The sequence below is a fragment of the Fundulus heteroclitus genome, chromosome 3 (genome assembly GCF_011125445.2).
Source record: "Fundulus heteroclitus isolate FHET01 chromosome 3, MU-UCD_Fhet_4.1, whole genome shotgun sequence".
Lineage (NCBI taxonomy): Eukaryota > Metazoa > Chordata > Actinopteri > Cyprinodontiformes > Fundulidae > Fundulus > Fundulus heteroclitus.
In genome coordinates, this window is record NC_046363.1 from 27,262,332 (window position 1) to 27,282,577 (window position 20,246).

Sequence of the window (20,246 nt, forward strand, 5' to 3'; positions counted from 1 at the left end):
GCTATTGCTCGGACCCGGTAGGCTGCGACACCATAGCAACTCCCTTTGACCCCTCCCTCCCTCAGCATTCGCAGCATCACCCTTTTTTTTTTTTTTTTTTTTTTTTTACACTGCACAGTCATATTTGGTCCTCCGGAAATATCCACAGCTCGGGTAAGCCAGTCCCAATGCAGCGAGAGTATGGGTGGAGTATAGTTTTTTTTTTATTGCAGTGTTTTTAAATGTATGTAAAGCGTGTCCGGGCCATCCAGGCGCAAGCGGATCGTGGAGAGCCAGAGGCAGGGATTAGGTGGACAGCGCGCCGGGAAAGTTTGCCCCCCCCGGAGCTGCGCTCTCGGCGGCTCGGACCCTCGGCTCCATAAAATGGCTGGCTGTAGGTCCGAGGAGGCTGTGGTACCGAGGAGGACGGGATCCGCTCCGGCCGCGAACCGACACGTTTCTCCGCTCCCGACTGGCGCGATTGTGATGCTGCTGTCCCAGGTCCGACAGCTGTCAGAGCGCGCACGGCACGCACCCTTAGAATAAAAAAGATACTGGCGTTTCGGACCTAGAGCTGTACGTAATGGCGTCCTCCGCGGAGAGCTCTCCGCGGTTTTAGTCCCAGAAATAATTTGGAAACAGCTACGTGCTGCAGACTGCGAGATGAACCCGAACAATATTCTGACGCGAGACCCACATTAAACGTTTTATTTGTGTTGCATTCAGGTGACGGAATGGTGCTGGAAAAAAGCAAATCCATGGTTCCGTTGCGTGTCGAGTTCAGTCTAACATCGCTGTCGGAAATATGCCCAAGTTTAATGATAAATAGTGCAAAAATAAACAGAAGAAATAGCTGGAGGTTGTAATTGTGGGTGATTGCGTCGCTGTTTTTTATTTTTTATTTTTATTTTGCAGGAGCCAGCATCATCTTACTATTGTGAATAATCAAAATTAGTGATGAATATTGGGTTGACCCCTTTAGAAAGAACAGCAATAATAATAATAATAATAATAATAATAATAATGATAATTAATAATAATAATAACAATAATTAGTTGTATTATTATTTGCTGTTTTATATCCGTAATTTTGCTATAGTCATCTGATTTTGGTTTGATGTTGCTAACTTTCTAATCCCTATTTTCTTTCTTTACTTTGTAGAAATAGGAATAGTTATGCCCCAAAATGGATTCTCAGTTGGCCTCAGTCCTAACAAGTGGCAGCCTGAAAGTCCAAAATGGCAGCCAGTGTGCAGAGGGACTGGAGCCTGTGACAGAGGTCGTTTTGAACCCAAACGATCAAAAATTCCCGCCCAGCATCCAACCGGGTAACCTCAGGTCCTGCTCCGTGAGAGCTGCGGTGACCATCATCAGGCAAGATGCTCAATCAGTCAACGGGGAGCAGACAGAGGTGGGCGGGACCTCTGAGCCGGTCTCTCAGGAAACCAGTAAGATTGCTGGGATCAGACAGCCAATTACAGTGAAGCCTGGGGTGCCGGTCCCGGGGAAGCAGCCAATAAGGATCAGAATTGTTGTCCCACCGCAGGGCAAGAGGCCAATCACAAACTGTGCTATCAGCCCAACCAAAGACCGTGCGGGGTCACCGTTTAGGGAACCTTCTTTGGTTTCTGCTGGAGGACACATGGCAGAGAACAGCAGCGGTGAAGTCCACATATCCGCTGTTAGGAATAAAGAGCTCGCTGAAAATGCCTCTGAGGCAGAGAGTGATGGTAAAATCAAACACATGGACAGGCCAGAGACTGATCTCATCTCCAACACTGATGCAGTTGCATTTTTGAGCCATCATTGGATTAAAGAGGAACCTACAGAGAGAGAAATTGAGCAAAATATTCCTCTAATTGTGCACCAAGTCCACAGAGAGACAGAGGAGCAGACAGAGCCGCTGGATCTGAGTCTGCCCAAGAAGAGAGAGAGAATCTGCGGGCGCTTACGGGAGGACCAAGGCTGTGAGAGCCCCCTGATCATGGAGGTGGATGAGTTTGACGGAGACGGAGACAGAGACATGGTGGAGGAAGATAGTGATGAGGGCTCCGGGGACTTTTCTACTTCCGTCCTTACATCTCTGTCTTTGGGAGACTGTGACAATGAGAACCTTCTCCTGATTGACGACCAAGGAATCCCGTATACTCTCAGTCCGGACGGACACAAAGTGCCGCAGATTGATGCTTCTTTGTTAGGGGACCGTCAGTCGGATCAGGTTCATTCGGCAAAGGAGTTAGAAGACGACGGGTCATTAAATTTGGCGGGTCCAAGCTTCAGCCAAAGTTCAGAGAATGCACTAAATGCACCTTCTGGTGATTCCCCTGCCAGCGAGCTGCCATCACAAGGCAGTGATCAGAGGCATTTAATGACAACTTCTGATGCTCCAGCTGCTGCGGAGTTAAATATTAAAGCTGCTCAGGAGGCTAACGCAGCCGTGCCCTCTTCATCCGGGATCTCACTTTCCAACCAAACCATTCAGATACTGACCAACCCTTCAACCAGCGCTCCCCTCCTCCTCCTGTCTTCCTCCTCCTCCCCTCAGCTCTCCTCACCTCCGGTTGGCCTCTCGCTTCCCCTCTCGGTGACCACACCGGGTGCTTCCACGCCCATGTTGCTCCTCCTCTCCTCTGTACCCTCCACATCTGTTGATTCCACTTCTACCTCCACCCCCTTTGCTGTCCTCGACCCCTCGACTGGTCAGCTGTCCCAGGTTACCGCAGCCTCGGCTCAAGTGTCCCTCCCTTTGTCTTCGGGTCAGGTCAACGCGGTCGGCTCGCCTCTTCCCACCTTTTCCAGCCCTGTAATTAGACTGGACCCCAGCAGCTCACCTCTCATCCTGTCCGGCGTCAACAGCGTGACCTCTGGCCCCGTCCTCACCTCCCTCGCTGTCTCCTCGCCCACCGTCGGACTGCAGGACAGCCACCTCAGCACGGCAAACCTTATCCAAACTCAGATCTGCTACTCTCAATCAAGCCCAGGAAGTGAAGCCATATCTCCTGAAGACGTCCCCAGTGAAAACAACAAGCCATCGAGTTTTGCAGCCCCCTCTGCACAGTCACAGTCTCCCACACGCGACGCCTCTGCTCCGCCCGATTCGGAGGCAGAGGCCCGGTCACCAACCTCAGAATCCAAGTTTGACTCCCACTCAGAGCATCTTCCTCTGGACGACCACCTCTACTTCTCCAACACCACGGCACCTCCCCCTTCCTCTCCTTCCCCTCCCATCGGACCCCTCCTGCCGTCGGGCAAGCTGGATTCCCTAGACGCCCTGGACCCGCTCTCTCCGGCGGATTCTCCGACCAACCTGGGCTCGCGCAGGGTGCTGTGCTGCCAGCTGTGCCCGAGGATCTTCTTTTACCTCTCCGACCTGGAGCGGCACGCCATCACACACTCTCAGAAGAAGCCTCATGTCTGCCAGCAGTGCGGCAAAGCCTTCAAACGCTCCAGCCATCTGCAGGTAACTGTTGTCTCATTAGATGCACAGCAGGAGACACATCAGGTGTTATTTTAAAGAGACGGCGCAAGTTATCATAATGATTGTTTTGTTCTGTTGGGAACAGCAGAAACTATCTTGGAGCAGCAACAGATGGAGAAAAGATTTATAGCTGTTGATTAATTTGCCAACAGGCTTAATGATCAAACTCAAACAGTTCAGAAATGACAGAAATAGGGCGGGCTTGTGGTGCAGCAGGTAGCACGACCCACATACGGAGGCCTTAGTCCTCGACCCGGGTTCGAATCCGACCCGCGGTCCTTTGCCGCATGTCTCTCCCCCTCTTCCACCCCCCTTCCTGTCAACCTACTTTCAGAAAAAGCGAGCCACTAGAGCCGCAAAAAAGAAATGACAGCTATATGTTTTGGACTAAATCTACACTTCTTCATTTACATTGTTGGCTTACAGACAACTTAAACTAGAAAAAGTATACATTTTACTCAGTCGTCTATTCGACCTCAGAAAAGGTTATTTAGCCATTTTCTATGTAACATAATAACTTTTATAGGGTAAATTACATATTTTGCCTCCTTTATAGTCCTCTTCCTCCCGACTTGCTCTTGTTATGCTGTTCTTAATTTCCATCTACAGTGCCTGGCAAAACTCCACATACCACTGAATCTTTCCCACATTTTGTCATTCTATAACCACAAACTGAGAAGTATGTAGTTAGCATTTTATGTGTTAGGTCAACATATAGTTGTGCACAGTTGTGAAATGGATTTCAAATATTAATTGGTTTTCGAAATTGCACATATGGTCTTAATGGAGGAGTGGTAAGATGGAAGATATTCTTGGAAGAAAGCCATAAGGAGTCCTGTCTGTAGTTCATCACATGCTGTGCAGGGGACACAGCAAACATGGGGAAGAAGATAATAACCCTCTTTATTTGCCGTTGCAAAATACATTCCAATGATATTTAAATGTTAAATTAAGAATAGAATTTAAAATTCTCCTTCTCATTTATAAAGCCCTTAATAATCAAGCTCCATCATATATCAGAGCTCTGATTACCCCGTATGTTCCTAACAGAGCACTTTGCTCTCAGACTGCAGGTCTGCTGGTGGTTCCTAGAGTCTCTAAAAGTAGAATGGGAGGCAGATCCTTTAGCTATCAGGCTCCTCTCCTGTGGAACCAACTCCCAGTTTTGATCCGTGAGGCAGACACCCTGTCTACTTTTAAGACTAATCTTAAAACTTTCATTTTTGACAAAGCTTATAGCTATAGTGCTTAGGTTATCCTGAGCTATCTCTGTAGTTATGCTGCTATAAGCGTAGGCTGATGGAGGACATCAGGGTCTATTTTTCTAATTTATTGTTCTCCTACTGTTCTCCAGTTTGCATGGCTTGATTGTTATTTCGTCTTTTACCTTTTTGTTCTCTGTCATTTATTTTCTACATAGTAGGTACACCTGGTCTGGCGTTTTGTTAGCTGTGACGTCATACAGGGAAGACAGATCACCCGCTATTACCATATAACATAGAAAGGATTCCTGGATCAATGTGTGCTCCTGTGTTTTTTTTGTCTCTTTTTTGTGTCTCTGCTCTGTTTTCTCTAACCCCCAGTCGGTCAAGGCAGATGACCGTTCACTCTGAGCCTGGTTCTGCTGGAGGTTTTCCTTCCCGCTATAGGGGGGTTTTCCTCACCACTGTCGCTTCATGCTTGCTCAGTATGAGGGATTGCTGCAAAGCCATCGACAACGCAGACGACTGTCCATGTGGCTCTGAGCTCTTTCAGGAGTGAATGCTGCTCGTCAAGACTTGATGCAATCTGCTGAGTTTCCTTAGATACTGTATAATCTGATTCAATCTATATAATCTGTAAATCCTAACCACTAGGCCACTATCTGCAGATGTTCCGGTCAGTTGAGACCAATATTTAACTTTTTCTGGCCTACATGCAAAACTCTGTGGGGACGGAAACACACGTCGCTCATCATCCATAACATGCTATCACCGCTTTGAAACGTAGGGATGGAAAGCATCCCTACATCATGTTTTGGGTATGCTTTTGTTCAATATGAAAACTGGTCTGTTGATGGAGTTAAATACAAGGCAGGAAAAGACTAGTGGAGGTTCACCTTCCAGCAGGACGACAACCATAAACATGCAGCCAGAGATGCAATGGCACAGTTTGGACCGAACAACATTGATGTGTTGGAATGCTCCAAAGTCCAGACCTAAATAAAATTCATTATTGAACATTTATGTTCACAATCCAATCTGATCGAGCTTCAGGAGTTTTGTAAAGAAGAATGGGCAAACACTTCTAGATGTGGAAATATGATCATACGCCAAAAGACTTGCAGCTGAAGTTGCAGGGAAAAGTGGATTACAAAGCAATGACCCCAGGGGGGCAGAATAGCTATCATAAAAGTTTAAAAAAAACATGTGTAGAATGTACCTTCCTCTTCACAATAATGCACTAATTTACACCAGAATATACATTTAAATTTGTTGTTTTAAGGCAGAATAAAAAAATAAGATAACATTTTTTCAAGGCATAGTATATTACTAATGGGTGACCATTTGTAGTAAGCACATTGCTGGATAGTCTGAAAATTGTAATTGCAAAAGCAAACTAAACTATTAGTCTTAAATGGTAATCTTTCATGAAAAACTCAACCACACTGAGATTAAATTTCTAGAATGAGAAAAAATATCAAATATAAATAATATAAAAAATTATAAAAAAAATTCTAAAATTTTCAGAAAAAGCTAAATAACTTTAGATCTTCATGTATGACCAAGAGAAGCATAGGCCTAATAGGCACACAGTATGCTACATGTTACTAACAAGCCCTATGATCCGTCACAGTGTGTCTTTTCCACAAATCCCATTTCAATTCCCAGTGGATATCACTGTGGAAAATTACAACTCTTTACCTCTTCCAGATCACATTATTTTCCTCCTAATTTGCAGCAGTGAGGTTTTTTCAGAGCCCGGATGCTCGTGAAAATATGGCATTTTAAATCAAAGCTGCTTCCTCATTAGTAAATATGATTGCAGACTTATTTGGCTGTTATATTTTCAAAGCACTGAAGGCACAAAGACAGCGAGCGTCGGTGTCTAATTCTCCAAAAGATGTTGCATCAGATTATTTGTTTTCGCGTTCAATGAAAAAAATATGTAATTTTATCCTTTTTTTCAGGATATTCTTTCTCTCCTTTTGTCTCGAGCTCGCAATGTTCCTCCTCCTATATTCTGCAATTTTAGGGATTAATTTAGAGAAGCTTATGTTTAAAAGTGCTAAACTTTATCTTGGAGATGAACAGTTGGAAATGTCAGCCAAGAGAACATGCTGAACAAAGTTATTTTCAGAATATCATCTTAAGGAAACAAGGCTTTTAAGTAGTGGCAATGCTGCAGTTATTATACTGAGATATAGTTTTGTTTCCTCAAGATCCTAGATATCTTGTTTAAACTGTTGTAATATTTCCTAATTAGCGTGTTTTTTTAGTTGCTGGAGATGGTTTCAAGTAAGCAATACAAGTAATTTCCACCTAACCGGGAATACGAATAGTACTGCGGGGAGCTGATCCAAATGAGCTGATCACGAAACCTCAGGGTTCATTCAGGGTTTTGGATCTCATCAAGCAACATTTTTGGTGAAAATGAGAAAGCCTTCAGTAGTAATCTCACTCTGGAAAAGAAATAATACAAACTTTAATTATTGCCTTAATTCCTTAGTTTCCTTTATTAATATTGGAACCTCTGCTGCCAATGTTTTTCCTAACATGACAGCCCTCATTTTACAAGGTTGGGGCATACAAAGAGAGGGATCCTTGTCCCCTTTGATGTTCTCTTCTCTTCAGCTCACCTCCACAGGTTTTCTTTAGGATGTAGCTGTGGGGAGATGACCATGGAAGAAGGCCATTTCTGTGCCATGTGCACCGTGTCTGGGTTAATTTGGCCATGTGTTTTGGATCATTTTCCAACTTAAAGACCCATGTTCAGTTTTCATGCAGAGACCACCAATTGTGCATCAAAACACCCTGGTAATTCAAGAGGTACTTAATACATTGCACTCCAACAAGGTTCCTAGAGCCTTTGAAAGAGAAACCGGCCCACAGCATCACATATTATCCGCCGTGCATCAGAAGTATGAGGCGCTCTCCCGCACACTCATTCGGTTCTTGCAAACACGGTTTGGGATTTCTTGCTGCCGGCTCTTTACGCATATTCTGCACAGAACTTTCTTTCTGACAGCTGTTGTGTGATTGGTCGAGGAACAATGAAGTTGCCATGGGAGTCACTTATTGGGACTTTCCAGGAATTAACCCGGAATGCCTTTGCTCTTGTTCTTGCCATCGCAAGTTCAACAACAGATGTTTCTGTTCTTGCTGAGTACCAGCCTTACATGTTATCTGACCAAAGCACAGTGGTTTCAGTGAATGTTACAGAAGGCTTTAGCAACATCCACACTTAGATTTGTGATGCTAGGAAAGAGAAACCTTTGTTTCCTGGTATTCTTTTCAAACAACCAGTTGGCCTGTGGATAGTGTCTCATAGTTTTTACAGAGACTTTGTGACCTGAAGATGCCACTCTTTGCTGCAGCTCTCAAAAAATTAGCTACAAATGTTCCCCCCCCCCCCCCCCCCACCCATTGGGTGGGTTGGAAAGAGCTTTGATCCTCTTCCAGTTTAAATAAACCTCAGTTTAGAAGTCATGAATTATAATTAAGTCCACATTTGTTTTACAGAAATTGTAAGGGGTGCTAATATTAATTACGATAAATACTATTTTGTTATAATCAAATATTTCTGAATCAACGTTTTCAAATTCAGTGCTGGATTTTTCTAAAATGCTCCATGTGAAATTATGCTGCTGCAGTAAAACATGAATGTTGGCCTTTTGCACATCTTTAGAAGGCTAAGGCTCTAAATGTGGAGGGTTTGCTTTATGGCATCATTTCCCTTACCATTACAAATTACCTCTATCTGCTTAAGCAATGGTGAAAATGAAAGTTTGGATGCAATTAAACCACTTTTTTTTTCTCAAGAGAACAAAAAAGACTTCTCTAGTGGAAATTACTATCCAGAAATGTAGTTTTTTTTTTTAACCTACTCTTCTGTCAATTCATTTATTTTACTTACCTGCTTGTCCTTGCAGAGTCACGGATCTCCAGCAGTCATTGGGCCAAAAGCAGGTTACATCTTGGATTGGTTGCCAGTCTATCACAAGGCAACATAGAGACGTACAGGACAAACAGCCATACATGTTCACACTCGGACATAAGAGCAATTAAGGCTGACCACTTAAGTGCATTTTCTCTAATCCTCCTAGCAACATAGCTCAACCTCAGTCTGATCAGACTGGGTAACACATTTTTGAATCTTCCTACAGATCCTCGGTTTTATTTAGGTCTGGTCATTGACTATGTCCTGCCATTCTGGCTCCGGTTGGGTGTTTAGCATCTATGTCTGTCCCGGATCACATTGTATGTTGCCCCAACAACTCTGAACTACTACTCCGTATCTGCTGAAGGAAAGCATTCCCACAGGATGATGCGGCCACCTCAGCGTTTCGCAGTTGTGCGTTCAACACAGTGATGTGGACATTTTTTTCTTTTTACCATATAGGCATTTTGCATATTAATAGAAAAGTGCACATTTTGGACAAATTGCAAAAATACTACTTATAGCTTTCCTTTAACAACACATTTCTTCTGGCCACCCTTCGATTAAAGCCAAATGTGTGATGTGCACTACTTACAATTTTGTTATCTACATATTCTCCATCCTGAGCTGTGGGTAGCTGCAGCTTCACCAGACCTACCATGGGGGCTCTTGACTCTTTCTCCGATCGATACCATTTATCTGTAAACACAAAAAAGTTCAAAACATGTAGCGTTTTCTTCCCACTTCATGTATGCGAGATTTCGTTTTTGTATGTCAAATGAAATTCCAATATCATGGTAAACATCATAAATGCGTTGAATCTGTTATGAACGTTCACGATTTCTTTCAACAGAGACACAAGCACATCCACACAGGCCAGAGGAACTTCGTGTGCCCCATCTGCACCAAGCGATTCAGGGAGGCCGGCGAGCTCCAGCGGCATCAGCGGGTGCACACGGGAGAGAAACCCTACCAGTGTCAGCTCTGCCACACGCGCTTCGCCGAACGCAACACCCTGCGACGACACACCAAACGCAAACACCCGTTTCACCAGGTGGCCGTGGAAATGCTTAACGAAAGAAAGGACAGAGGAGACAGGGCGGGAGGGGCTGGCAGAGGAGGCGCGCAGGAGGAAGAGGAGAGCGCCGAGTGGTACAGCTCTGCCGTATCCACTCTGGATAACTCTGAGTCCGAGGTGGACACTGCAAACTGAAGGAAATATGCGCTGCAAGACGCATGACATTCAGAGAAGGGAGCACTTTCCATATTTATTCCAGTTTTAGATGTAAAGTACATGCATTATTCCCATTCCAATTAATGGTCCAAAAAAACAAACAAAGTAAGACATGATATTGATTTCATGTCTTGCAAAACAAAAAAAAAAGAAAAAAAAGGGAAAGCTCATAATAGTTCAGATGTTATTTAAAATACCAACATGTAAAGATGCGTTTTCATGCAATCTGTGATAAATCCCTAAAGTGCTCAGAAAAGAGAAGATTATTTAGGCTAAACAGATTTCTGCTTTAGTTGTACATAGAAAGAGAACTATTTGTAAAAGCTGCACTGCTGCACTATCTCGTATGAAAGATGGGATCTTTCCTACCGTCTGAGACACTGTGACTTGTTTGCACTTGTTTGATTTCAACTCAGTTCTTCACATAGTGAGGGGGGGGAAATTTCTTCGTTTTGTTTTCGGTGACTGTTCGGATTTTATTCGTACCCGGTAAGATCATGACCTGTTACCGGGATCATTCTAACACTATATTCAGATTTTCTTTTCCAGATGTGATTTATGTTAATTTATTGGAATAAAATATTTGCAACCGTACCTCTATTTTTGTCACGGTCTTCATATTTGGTTTTTATCTACTTTTCAGTTTTTTTTTTTTTTTTAACGTGGCTGCTTTATAGAATCAAGTGTTTTCTTAACCCTGTTTTTTCCTCAAATTCTCCTCCAAATGACACGAAACCCGTTTAGATAATGAGCAATAGAGCAAGGGTCTGTATCTCTCTTCTAATTTAGGCTGATCCCTGCCCTTGATTTTCTTCACTACATTAATCACCAAAGAGGAGGCTTTGCATGGATCTTTGTGATAAAAAAGATTAAAGATCATGAATGGCTGAGTGTGCAAGCTGGCCACTTGGACTGCCTTCAGGGAGTAATTGAGTTAAGACGGAAGCCCTCTGTTTTGGGCGCTCTTTGAATTTTCTGCTCAATTTAAGCCATGAAGCCTAACGGAGCTGAGCTCAAGATAAGCCTTTAAATACAGAATGGCTGAAATGACCTGAATGGGCCGTCATGCTCGTCACTTTCCTCATTCCTCGGCTGGCTATTTCACGGACAGAGAAGCTCTGGCCCGTTGTGAGCTGCCCTGTTTGAGTTTTGGTAAAATTATTTCTGCAGAGGGTCAGTGGAAGAGGTGGCAGGAGTTTAAAGGTTAACTAACCAGTTTCTGCTATAATGGGCAGCCTTTTGCTGGAGAGACATAACGATTTGCTCCAGTAAAACTGAAAAACCAGATTTTATCATGTTTTTGTTATTGAAGCAGTCTAAAATGAATGCCTTAAATCAGCAAGGAAACAACTTATTTGAGAAATATGAAATAATTCATTAAGACACATTTAATTTACAAAGAAGAGTAGCAACATATCTGTTCAGGGGTACAGGAAAAATAGAAATAATTATTTTAAGTCTTTTAAAATATCTGTACGTATTTATTACAATAATTTATCCATGCTATTTCCTAATTGTCATTAATGCTACTTCCTGGTCCAATAAACAGATCAAACGTATCTGTTTCTATTTTAAACACACAATGCCACGAACAAGACTTGTTCATGGCATATTTGTCCTCCTCAGAAACTTCTTTTGTTTTTACTTCTAGTCATTTAAATGTTTAAAATAACCCAACTAATTCTAATATTGATTGCAAACTAGCAAATTTTTAACCTCTATTTCAAAGGTTACCTCTATTTAAAACGAGGATAGGCACCAATTCACAAATTACAGACCTGTTCCTGCATCTCTACTTCCACAGTTTTCCAATATTTTAGAAAAACTCTTTATTAACAGATTTGGAAATTTTGATTGATAAATACCAACTACTTGCTGAAATTCAATAAGGATTTAGACCACAGAGATCCACGGCAGTCCAGGAATGAATAGAGGAAAAAGAGGGATGAAGAGCTATTTAAGTAGAAGGTAACAATTTGTCAGAATGGATGAATATTGGTTGTCATGCTTGGATATTGCTTGTAATGTCCCACAGGGGTTAGTATTGGGACCAAAACTGTCGATTCTCTACAAAAATGACTAGCAAGGGTTCAAGTATTACATGTTTTGTCTGTAGATGATGCATTTTCTGTAAAGGTGAGGACTTTACAGAGGACTCTGGTGTGATCACACCAGAGATGAATAAACTAAAAGGGGAGAAGAACCTACTCTAAATAAACAGCCAGAGCACCAGTGGAATGGTTTAGATAGATGCATATATATATATATATTTAAATAGCCTAGTCAAAGTCCAGACCTAAACCCCATTGGGACTCTAAGATGAGACTACAAAACCGATGTTTACAGACATTCTTCGTCCAATGTGAAAGAATTTGAGATATTTTGAAGAATGGGCTGATTTAGTCAGTTTATGAGAGAAGGATTCGGGCCGAATCCTCTGGGCTTGTGCGTGGTTGTGACGTGTTGAGCGCTCCCGTTCACCTGGCTACTTTGTTGAATCTCTGCTGTAATCGATGCATTAGTAAGAAAACACGGGTTAGCTTCAATATTTAAGACATTACACCTCTAAACAAAAGACCTGTGCAGTCGCAGCGGCAGATGCTTTTCCTTTTCTCTCATGCACGCGAACAACACTGGTGTCATTTCAACTTGTCGCCAGAGGGGGCGGACTTGTGCAAAAACTCTTTATACATTAAAGGAGCTATGCTTCTTTATGTCCTTTAGAAATAAAGGCAGTATGCACCTTTAATGTTTAAACCCAGAAATAAACAGCTACCAGACAACAAAAAGGTTTTGTTGAGAGAGAGAGAGAGAGAGAGAGAGAGAGAGAGAGAGAGAGAGAGAGAGAGAGAGAGAGAGAGAGAGAGAGAGAGAGAGAGAGAGAGACGGGGTTTATAGGTACAGGGATAACCTACATTTTAAAACCTTCGAACAAACATGAAAATAATGTGCATTTCAGTTTGAAGGTGTGGAACATAAACTCAGCATTTAATTATAGCAATGTCCAAGCATGATCTTGTTTAAGAAAAGGCTAAAACGGATTTTCTTAAAAATCTATGGGATGAAAGAAAGGCGGTGAATGCCTTAGCAATTGCACATAGGTGTATAATACAGGCTGCACTCATGTGGCTAACTAATCAACCTAGTCATAGTTCATAATTGTTGACTATTTTGTGCTAGTTAATCACATAAAATCCCAATAAAATGCACAGATGTTTGTGACTGAAGGCTTGATTGGAATCACATATTTCCTCCATCTGGCTTATTAGCACAGATGCTTTTTGTGTGAATATTATAACTCCAAATTCTGTTCTCCACAAGATTTTCCCTGTTTTGTTTCTGTCTTCACTTTTGTAGTTTACATCATGTTTTACCCACTTTTTTTGCAAATTAATTACATTTTCTTTCTTTCATTCTTTCTTTGATTCTTAAAGCACCTAAAACAAAACCAGCGACAGAGGCAATATGAGAAGGAAAGTGCTGCATTTGCACTGCAGAGAGGTCTCCGAGGGTTCAGCCGTTAAATCAGCACAGTTCTGTCGGGAAGAAAGGGAACAAGTTGACACAAAACAGATTTTGTCCGCTGTAATTGACACCGCTGGAGCCGCTGCAACAATGACCCTACAAGGTGCTCGCTGCACGGTGGTGGTGATGATGGCGATGGTGAATATTCAGCAGGCTGGATGTGTGGCATCAGCAGTCCAGCTGGTGCATTGTGCAGAACGTGGGCCTCCATGTGTGTGCAGGTCCAGATTGCACCGAGCTTCAAAGAGCAGTGACTGACAGACAGATGGATGACGGACAGAGAGTCCTATGGGGTAAAAGCGGTTCCATAATAAACTTGTACATAAAAGGATAGTTGTGTCCATATTAGTCAGAAGTTGTGCATAAAAAACATTTGTAAACTCATAATAATTTAAATCACATTCAAAAGATACAACATACAGTTTAAATAGTTACAACTTCAATAACTAATAAATACAAATTTCAAGTTTAAATTTGTGCTTTACTCTTTATGAACACAAACAGCAGCGGCTGCTTGAGAATACGGATTTTTTCTTTGAGAATACGAATTCACAACAGTGGTCTGACGTCACGGTTTCCAAGGCTGGTTAATGGAGCACAGAGTGCGAAGATAGGAGCCGCGCATGCGCTCTTCAGACTGACCGTCTCTGAATGCACCGCGGCTGCAGCTTCATTCCAGACAGCGCAGAGCTCACAGTGGTAAGTTAAACACTCCCTTTTCTGCTGCTGCTGTTCAAAAGTACGTTTTCAGATCGTTTGAGGCGAGAACATTATACTTTTAAGCTTCCCTACGTGGCCTGTTTACAGAGTTAGTGCGTAATTTAAAAAAAAAGAGTGATTTATTTGTTTTGTGTTTATCAGGCTGACGCGTGTTGCTTTATTAACTCAATAATTGCTGGAATAAATTGTAAATGTCTCCAAAGAATGACAGCAGCATATAAAATGGAGCTGGACCATAATTTAATAACAATATATATCAGTCGAAAGACGTGTGGCACAATAAGGGGAAAAAAGGGTCGATAAAAGTTGGTTATAGAGACAGTTTTCCTTCCTTCCTCTTAGCCTATATTAGTTGATGCTACAGTCACTGCTTCCTCTCGACCAATCGTAATCGCGGACCCAGGCACGCCGTCACAAAGCGCCGCCCTCTCAAACCACAACACAGAGCACGTGAATATGTCGCAGCAAGGAGCGGCGGAGGAAATTGTCCCAAAACGGGGTTTTACTTGTTCGCCAGCCTGACTGAAATAAACCACAGTGAACTGTAACATTTGCAAGGAACCGGTAAAAACAAAGTCTGGTAACGCAACCAACTTGTTTCATCACGTAAGCCGCTCACTACCGCAGCAGCGCGAGCTGTTTTATCCCCGCGCGGCTGCGCATCTTCTTCTTAGGATCCTTCTGGAAGTTCTTCCAAAACAAAGCAGGTATAGCAGCTACTGGGCTCCGTTCTTTGTGATAAAATGACAAAGCGTCCTGGCGGCGTCAGGACATCACGCATGCAGTAACGTGCTTGATAGTGATGGACATGCTGCTGCTGTTTTCTGCAGCTGAAAAACCTGGCTTCAAACAATTACTCGCCACTCATGATCCGCGATAAAAAAGTTCCGGGCTGCAAGTTTTTCTCTAACAGCGCCGGTCACTTTAGTTTATTCTTTGTCAGTATTTAATAACATCACCCAGGTCTCTTAAGTTAAGTCATTTTTCATAAAGTTATAATTAAAAATGTTGGTTAAATAAGAATTAAATTGGGATTGAGTGTTTGTGTGTGATATATTAAAAGTAAGTCATTTAGCAATATTATAAGAGCCAGGTTTTAAATCTTTTTGATAATTATCTATCGATCAATATGCATTTTTTTAATCAATATGCTTTTTTCTATATCGTCCAGCCCTAATATAAAATCTATAAATAAATCTATAAATAAATTCTATAAATGTTTTTCCTATCTAAGTGAGTTTCCTCTGAGTGAGGACACGAAGAATCGAGAGAAGAAAGAGGGAAAGAAAACAATAGTAACAATATATTAAAAAAATACAGATATTTATTTTAGACAAATGTTTTAACTTTGGAACAGAATGAAGGTGTAACATATTCAACAAATTAACAGTTACTAACGTGGTTTAAAACAAAGAAATAACTTCTATTCACATCTTATACAAATAGACAACACCTACAAACATACAATTAAAAATAGTTGGAATGGAAATTAATTTACTGATTATTTTATGTATTTTTACAGGTGGTGAAAAAAATGAAATGAAGCAGCACGTGTACATGACTAGAACTGATCTACATTAGGTCAGGTGTAGTCATGTTCACTTAAACATGCAGCCAGCTGGAGCAGCTCCCTGTCTTCTGGGTCAACCTCCTCATCCTCCTCTGGGTCGACCTCCTCATCCTCCACGTCCAGCTGGTCACCTGCCTCTATACTAATACTGTGGAGGATGCAGCAGGCGCCGATTACTTTTGGGGCAAACGTCGGGCAGACCTCCAACGCCCTTAAGAAGATGGAACGCCACCGTGTCTTCAGACCACCAAAGACACGCTCAATGATGTTAATCAGCCTTGGCATGGTGTCTGTTGTAGCGTGCCTCCACTTGACCTGTACCAAATATAAAATTAACTTGTAATTTAGGTAATATGCTGATCTGTCTTAATCTTCTATCCAATTAATATAATGTATGTATCAATTGTGTGTCATTGTTGGCTCTATTTAAGGACAAGAAGGTAAGAGATCTTACTGGCAAGCTGTTTCCCTATAGGATGCACCACAGCCCAGTAGAGGGTCAGCAGCACCTCTATCTCCTGTGGCCATCCATGGACCTTCTGATGGGCAGCAGCTGAAGGAGGAGGACGATGGTGGCCCTTCTTAGCCTGAAGGCTGGTTTCAGGTCCCCTTCATTAAAAAATATTTGGAGGATTGGCACAGAAGTGTTTATCCTCACATATTTTGTTTCTGTTTCTTCCTGTAAATAAAAAATGCCAAATGTTACCAGAATTGTTTTTTTCAATTCTCACCTTTTCACACCATAAAACTATATGTGGTTAACATGCAGATTATTATAGTTCTCAAGAAAGAAAGGGTCAAATGTATAGTAGTAAATGTAAATAATGGCTTCCCTTCTCTGGTATTTCTACCATTTCACTGAAAGAATGAACTGAACTAACTGCACATAATTTATAGATTAATCGCTGTAAAGGTGGACAGACAGAAATAACTTTTCCTTAATGAACAATGCTGTGAAGGTTAGACAAAGTAGCTTAACTCTACTCCCTTTACTGTTACTAATATATAAAAATTATGTTTTCATTTTAATTATTTACAGATAAATAGTCACAATTTCAACGTGATCACATGTTTAATACCATCCTCAATGTTGTTTTTTTAAAGATAAAAGTAGGAAATAGGCTGTCAATCTTAAAAAACCTACCAGTTGGCACAGACGCTCAACGTCGGACTTTTTATTAAAATTACGCACTAACTCTGTAAACAGGCCACATAGGGAAGCTTAAAAGTATAATGTTCTCGCTTCAAACTACCTGAAAACGTACTTTTGAAGAACAACAGCAGCAGAAAAGGGAATGTTTAACTTACCACTGTGAGCTCTGCGCTGTCTGGAATGAAGCTGCAGCCGCGGTGCATTCAGAGACGGTCAGTCTGAAGAGCGCATGCGCGGCTCCTATCTTCGCACTCTGTGCTCCATTAACCAGCCTTGGAAACCGTGACGTCAGACCACTGTTGTGAATTCGTATTCTCAAAGAAAAAATCCGTATTCTCAAGCAGCCGCTGCTGTTTGTGTTCATAAAGAGTAAAGCACAAATTTAAACTTGAAATTTGTATTTATTAGTTATTGAAGTTGTAACTATTTAAACCGTATGTTGTATCTTTTGAATGTGATTTAAATTATTATGAGTTTACAAATGTTTGTTATGCACAACTTCTGACTGATATGGACACAACTATCCTTTTATGTACAAATCTATTTAGAAAGCTATCTTACCCCATAGAGTCCGTTTGAAATGAGAAGTGTGCGCGGGTGTGTGAGGGTTGTGTTTGGGTTGCGTGAAGTGAAACGGGTAGCAGGCCTTCTGAGTGGCATGAGGCGCATTGCCAAGTGATTGAAGTGATAAAGGTAGAGGAGACGAGCGGAGGGGGGGTGGGGGACGGGAATAGACTCAGTGATAGATGAGCAGGAAGAGGTTGCAGATGTAATGAAGTGTGTTAGAATGGCCTGTTTCAGCACACTGTTGTCCAAGATATATATTGGCCCTTCACACATTCTCACCTTCCTGCAACGCTGCGTCAGAAGATCCGCTTACTGCCACGGAGAGACAAAACGATGGGAGGCTCAAACTAACCATGAATGTTTATTTACTGACACGGACGCCTGTCATTGCACAGTTGAACCATGTGGTGGCACACTTACACTTATGATGAGCTGCGTGAGTTTGGCTCATTAGCTGAACTCTGTCAAATGGTGGAGGGATAGTTACAGCTGTGCTGCCACTGAAGAGCTCAACCTACGCCCTGCAGAAACCAACCAAGAAAGACATAAATATGAAACCACCCGATTCTGCTCGTCATACACGTTTCAATCTACCAGAATTCCTCCTTTTTTTTCCTGTTTGCTTATCCGCGTCATGTTAAGAGAAATGTGATGCTTCAGGGGGGAATAGGTTAACCGTGCAAGCCTTCCTCCACGTCAGACACAGTGCAGGATTAACACCAATGCGGTCTGAGCGTGCATCTGTGCGAGTGTCTGTTTGCATGTGGGGGGGATGGAAGGGAGAGAAAGAAGGAGGGTAACAGGTGCTAATCAGAAAGGGAGTCCCGGCTGCAAGGGGAGAGGGCATAGCTGGGGTGGGGAACCAGAGAGGAAGAGGGATTACATCACCTTTCTAACAATAATGTGTCTCTGTGTCACTGCAGACGGCGTTATTAATGTGTTTGGTTCTAGAGAGTGTTTGACAAATGCACTCTCGGTGCATATGAGAGGAAGTTTTTAGACTAATACAGACAAAGTGGGTGGATAGCACCTAAAGAGTGGTTTCATCTGTAGCGATTCGGTTCGTGGTCCATTAGTCGTTCCATGGCAACCTTGGTTGGAGTATACACGAGCTGCAGTGCCTTGCAAAAGTATTAACACCCCTTTAACCATTACTTAATTAATTTGTTAGATTAACTCCTGAAATGCTGTGAATTTAATTGTGATTGTATGTGCTTGGCTAACCCAAAGGAGTGAATAATGTGAGTGTTTTGCTAATATCATAGGAGCAGTGTGACTAGCTTTTTTTTTTTTTTTAATTCAGCTCCCCAGATCACTCTGCCACCTTTTGCAGCAATGACAGTTCATCTTCCAGAGGAGCATTTCTATCAGCTTCGCACATTTATGGTGAGTGTTTCTGTTCTGATGGAAGATAAACCTCCATGTTAGTCTCAAGTCTTTTTCATTGTCTTACAGACTTTATTCTATTATTTAACTCCATCTATCTTTCCATCAACACTGACCAGCCTCTAGCCCTGCTATAGGACATCCCCACAGCATGATGCTGCCACCACTATGGTTCATTATAGGGAGCGTGTGAAGGTCCATGGCTCTTTCTGCGTGCAGTTTGCCTATTTTTTCCATGCATGTGTGGGTTATCTCTGGGTTCTTTCACAGTCCAGGAACATGCATGCTAAATTGTCCTTAGGAGTGTGTTAGCTCTGTATTTTTTGCGTCGCCCTGCAAGGGACTGGCTACCTGTCCAGTGTGTACTCTTGCCTGACTTCAGCTGGAGATAGGCACCAGCCACCCCTGCAACCCTGACAATGAATAGATGGATGGATGAACAGATGGATGGATGAACAAATGGACGACCAGAGTAACTTCCACATTTTTGCTTTGTCTCCCCACACAACATGCGGCAAATTCCTAATATTCTTTCAACAATGACATTCTTCTTGTGACTCTTTGCAATAGGTCAGATTTGGTCTGTATTGAAGTTTTATTTAAACTTTTAAACAACTTTATCCTCCAATTGTCTGTTTTTTTCCCCCTTGGTCTTTGTGACCAAACGTCCAAGATTAACAATGGGTTCTTGGCACTCAGAAATCCCAGCTTCCAATCAGAATCAATCTACTGTGAAGGGCGCTACAGTCGGACTTTCCCCTTTGAAAGTTGGAGAAATTTTTTAAGGCCAATCGTCTTATCCAATATGGCATTTCCTTGCATCTCCCGGCGTAAGCTGTGATAAAACATGTTTATTTTACAAGACACAGTTGTAAGAGTGAACTCTGAACTGAACCAATTAAAAGTGGCGTCTACAAAAGGAAAGTACAGCTTAAAAGGATGTTTATAAGAGGTACAAGACAATAGCTTTCCTGGCCGTCACCATACCGGAATCCTAACCTTTTTTATTAGTTTTTACTTCTCTGACTGCGTTATCTGTAACGCTTTTCCCCGAGTTTACCCCAATTCCCAGCCCCCATATTTGATTACACTCAGGTGGATCTCAGTTATTTTGTGGTACCCAGGTAAAGGGCTAAATACAAATGCAAGCCACACTCTTTAAGTTTTTATTTACAGGAATTCTTTTTTTTTAAAACCACGTTCCACCTTTCCTTCCACTTCACAATCATGTGCTCTATTAAAAAAAAAAAACAAAACAAAAAAACAATAGGTGGAGGTTTGTGGCTGCAAAGCAACAAAATGTGAATATGTTCACGGAACATTTCGCTGGGCATTTTATCTCTTCCCAGCGCATCAAACAAAATGGACCTAACCTCTATTTTCCTCTCTATCAGGAGCCCCTCTCCTGACCAAGCGGCATGTTGCATGGGCCTCTCCTCCTCACCGTCCTCTCTCCACGTCGCCCTCTCCGACCCCCCCCCCCCCTCTCCTCTGT

The 20,246-nt window shown here is 42.3% G+C and overlaps 1 protein-coding gene across 2 annotated transcripts; it reads left to right on the plus strand.

Moving 5' to 3' along the window:
* Positions 1-61: 61 nt before the first annotated feature.
* On the plus strand, positions 62-10,424 carry LOC105934930 (zinc finger E-box-binding homeobox 1). 2 transcript variants are annotated; one of them, XM_021322890.2, is made up of 3 exons: positions 62-153; positions 1,142-3,439; positions 9,450-10,424. In XM_021322890.2, exons 2-3 carry the CDS (start codon positions 1,166-1,168, stop codon positions 9,807-9,809), a joined length of 2,634 nt encoding a protein of 877 aa, XP_021178565.2. In that variant the 5' UTR covers positions 62-153; positions 1,142-1,165; the 3' UTR covers positions 9,810-10,424. The 2 variants fall into 2 exon arrangements, with proteins under 2 accessions (XP_021178565.2, XP_021178564.2); XM_021322889.2 differs by lacking the exon at positions 62-153 and adding an exon at positions 160-480.
* The last annotated feature ends 9,822 nt before the right edge of the window (positions 10,425-20,246 follow it).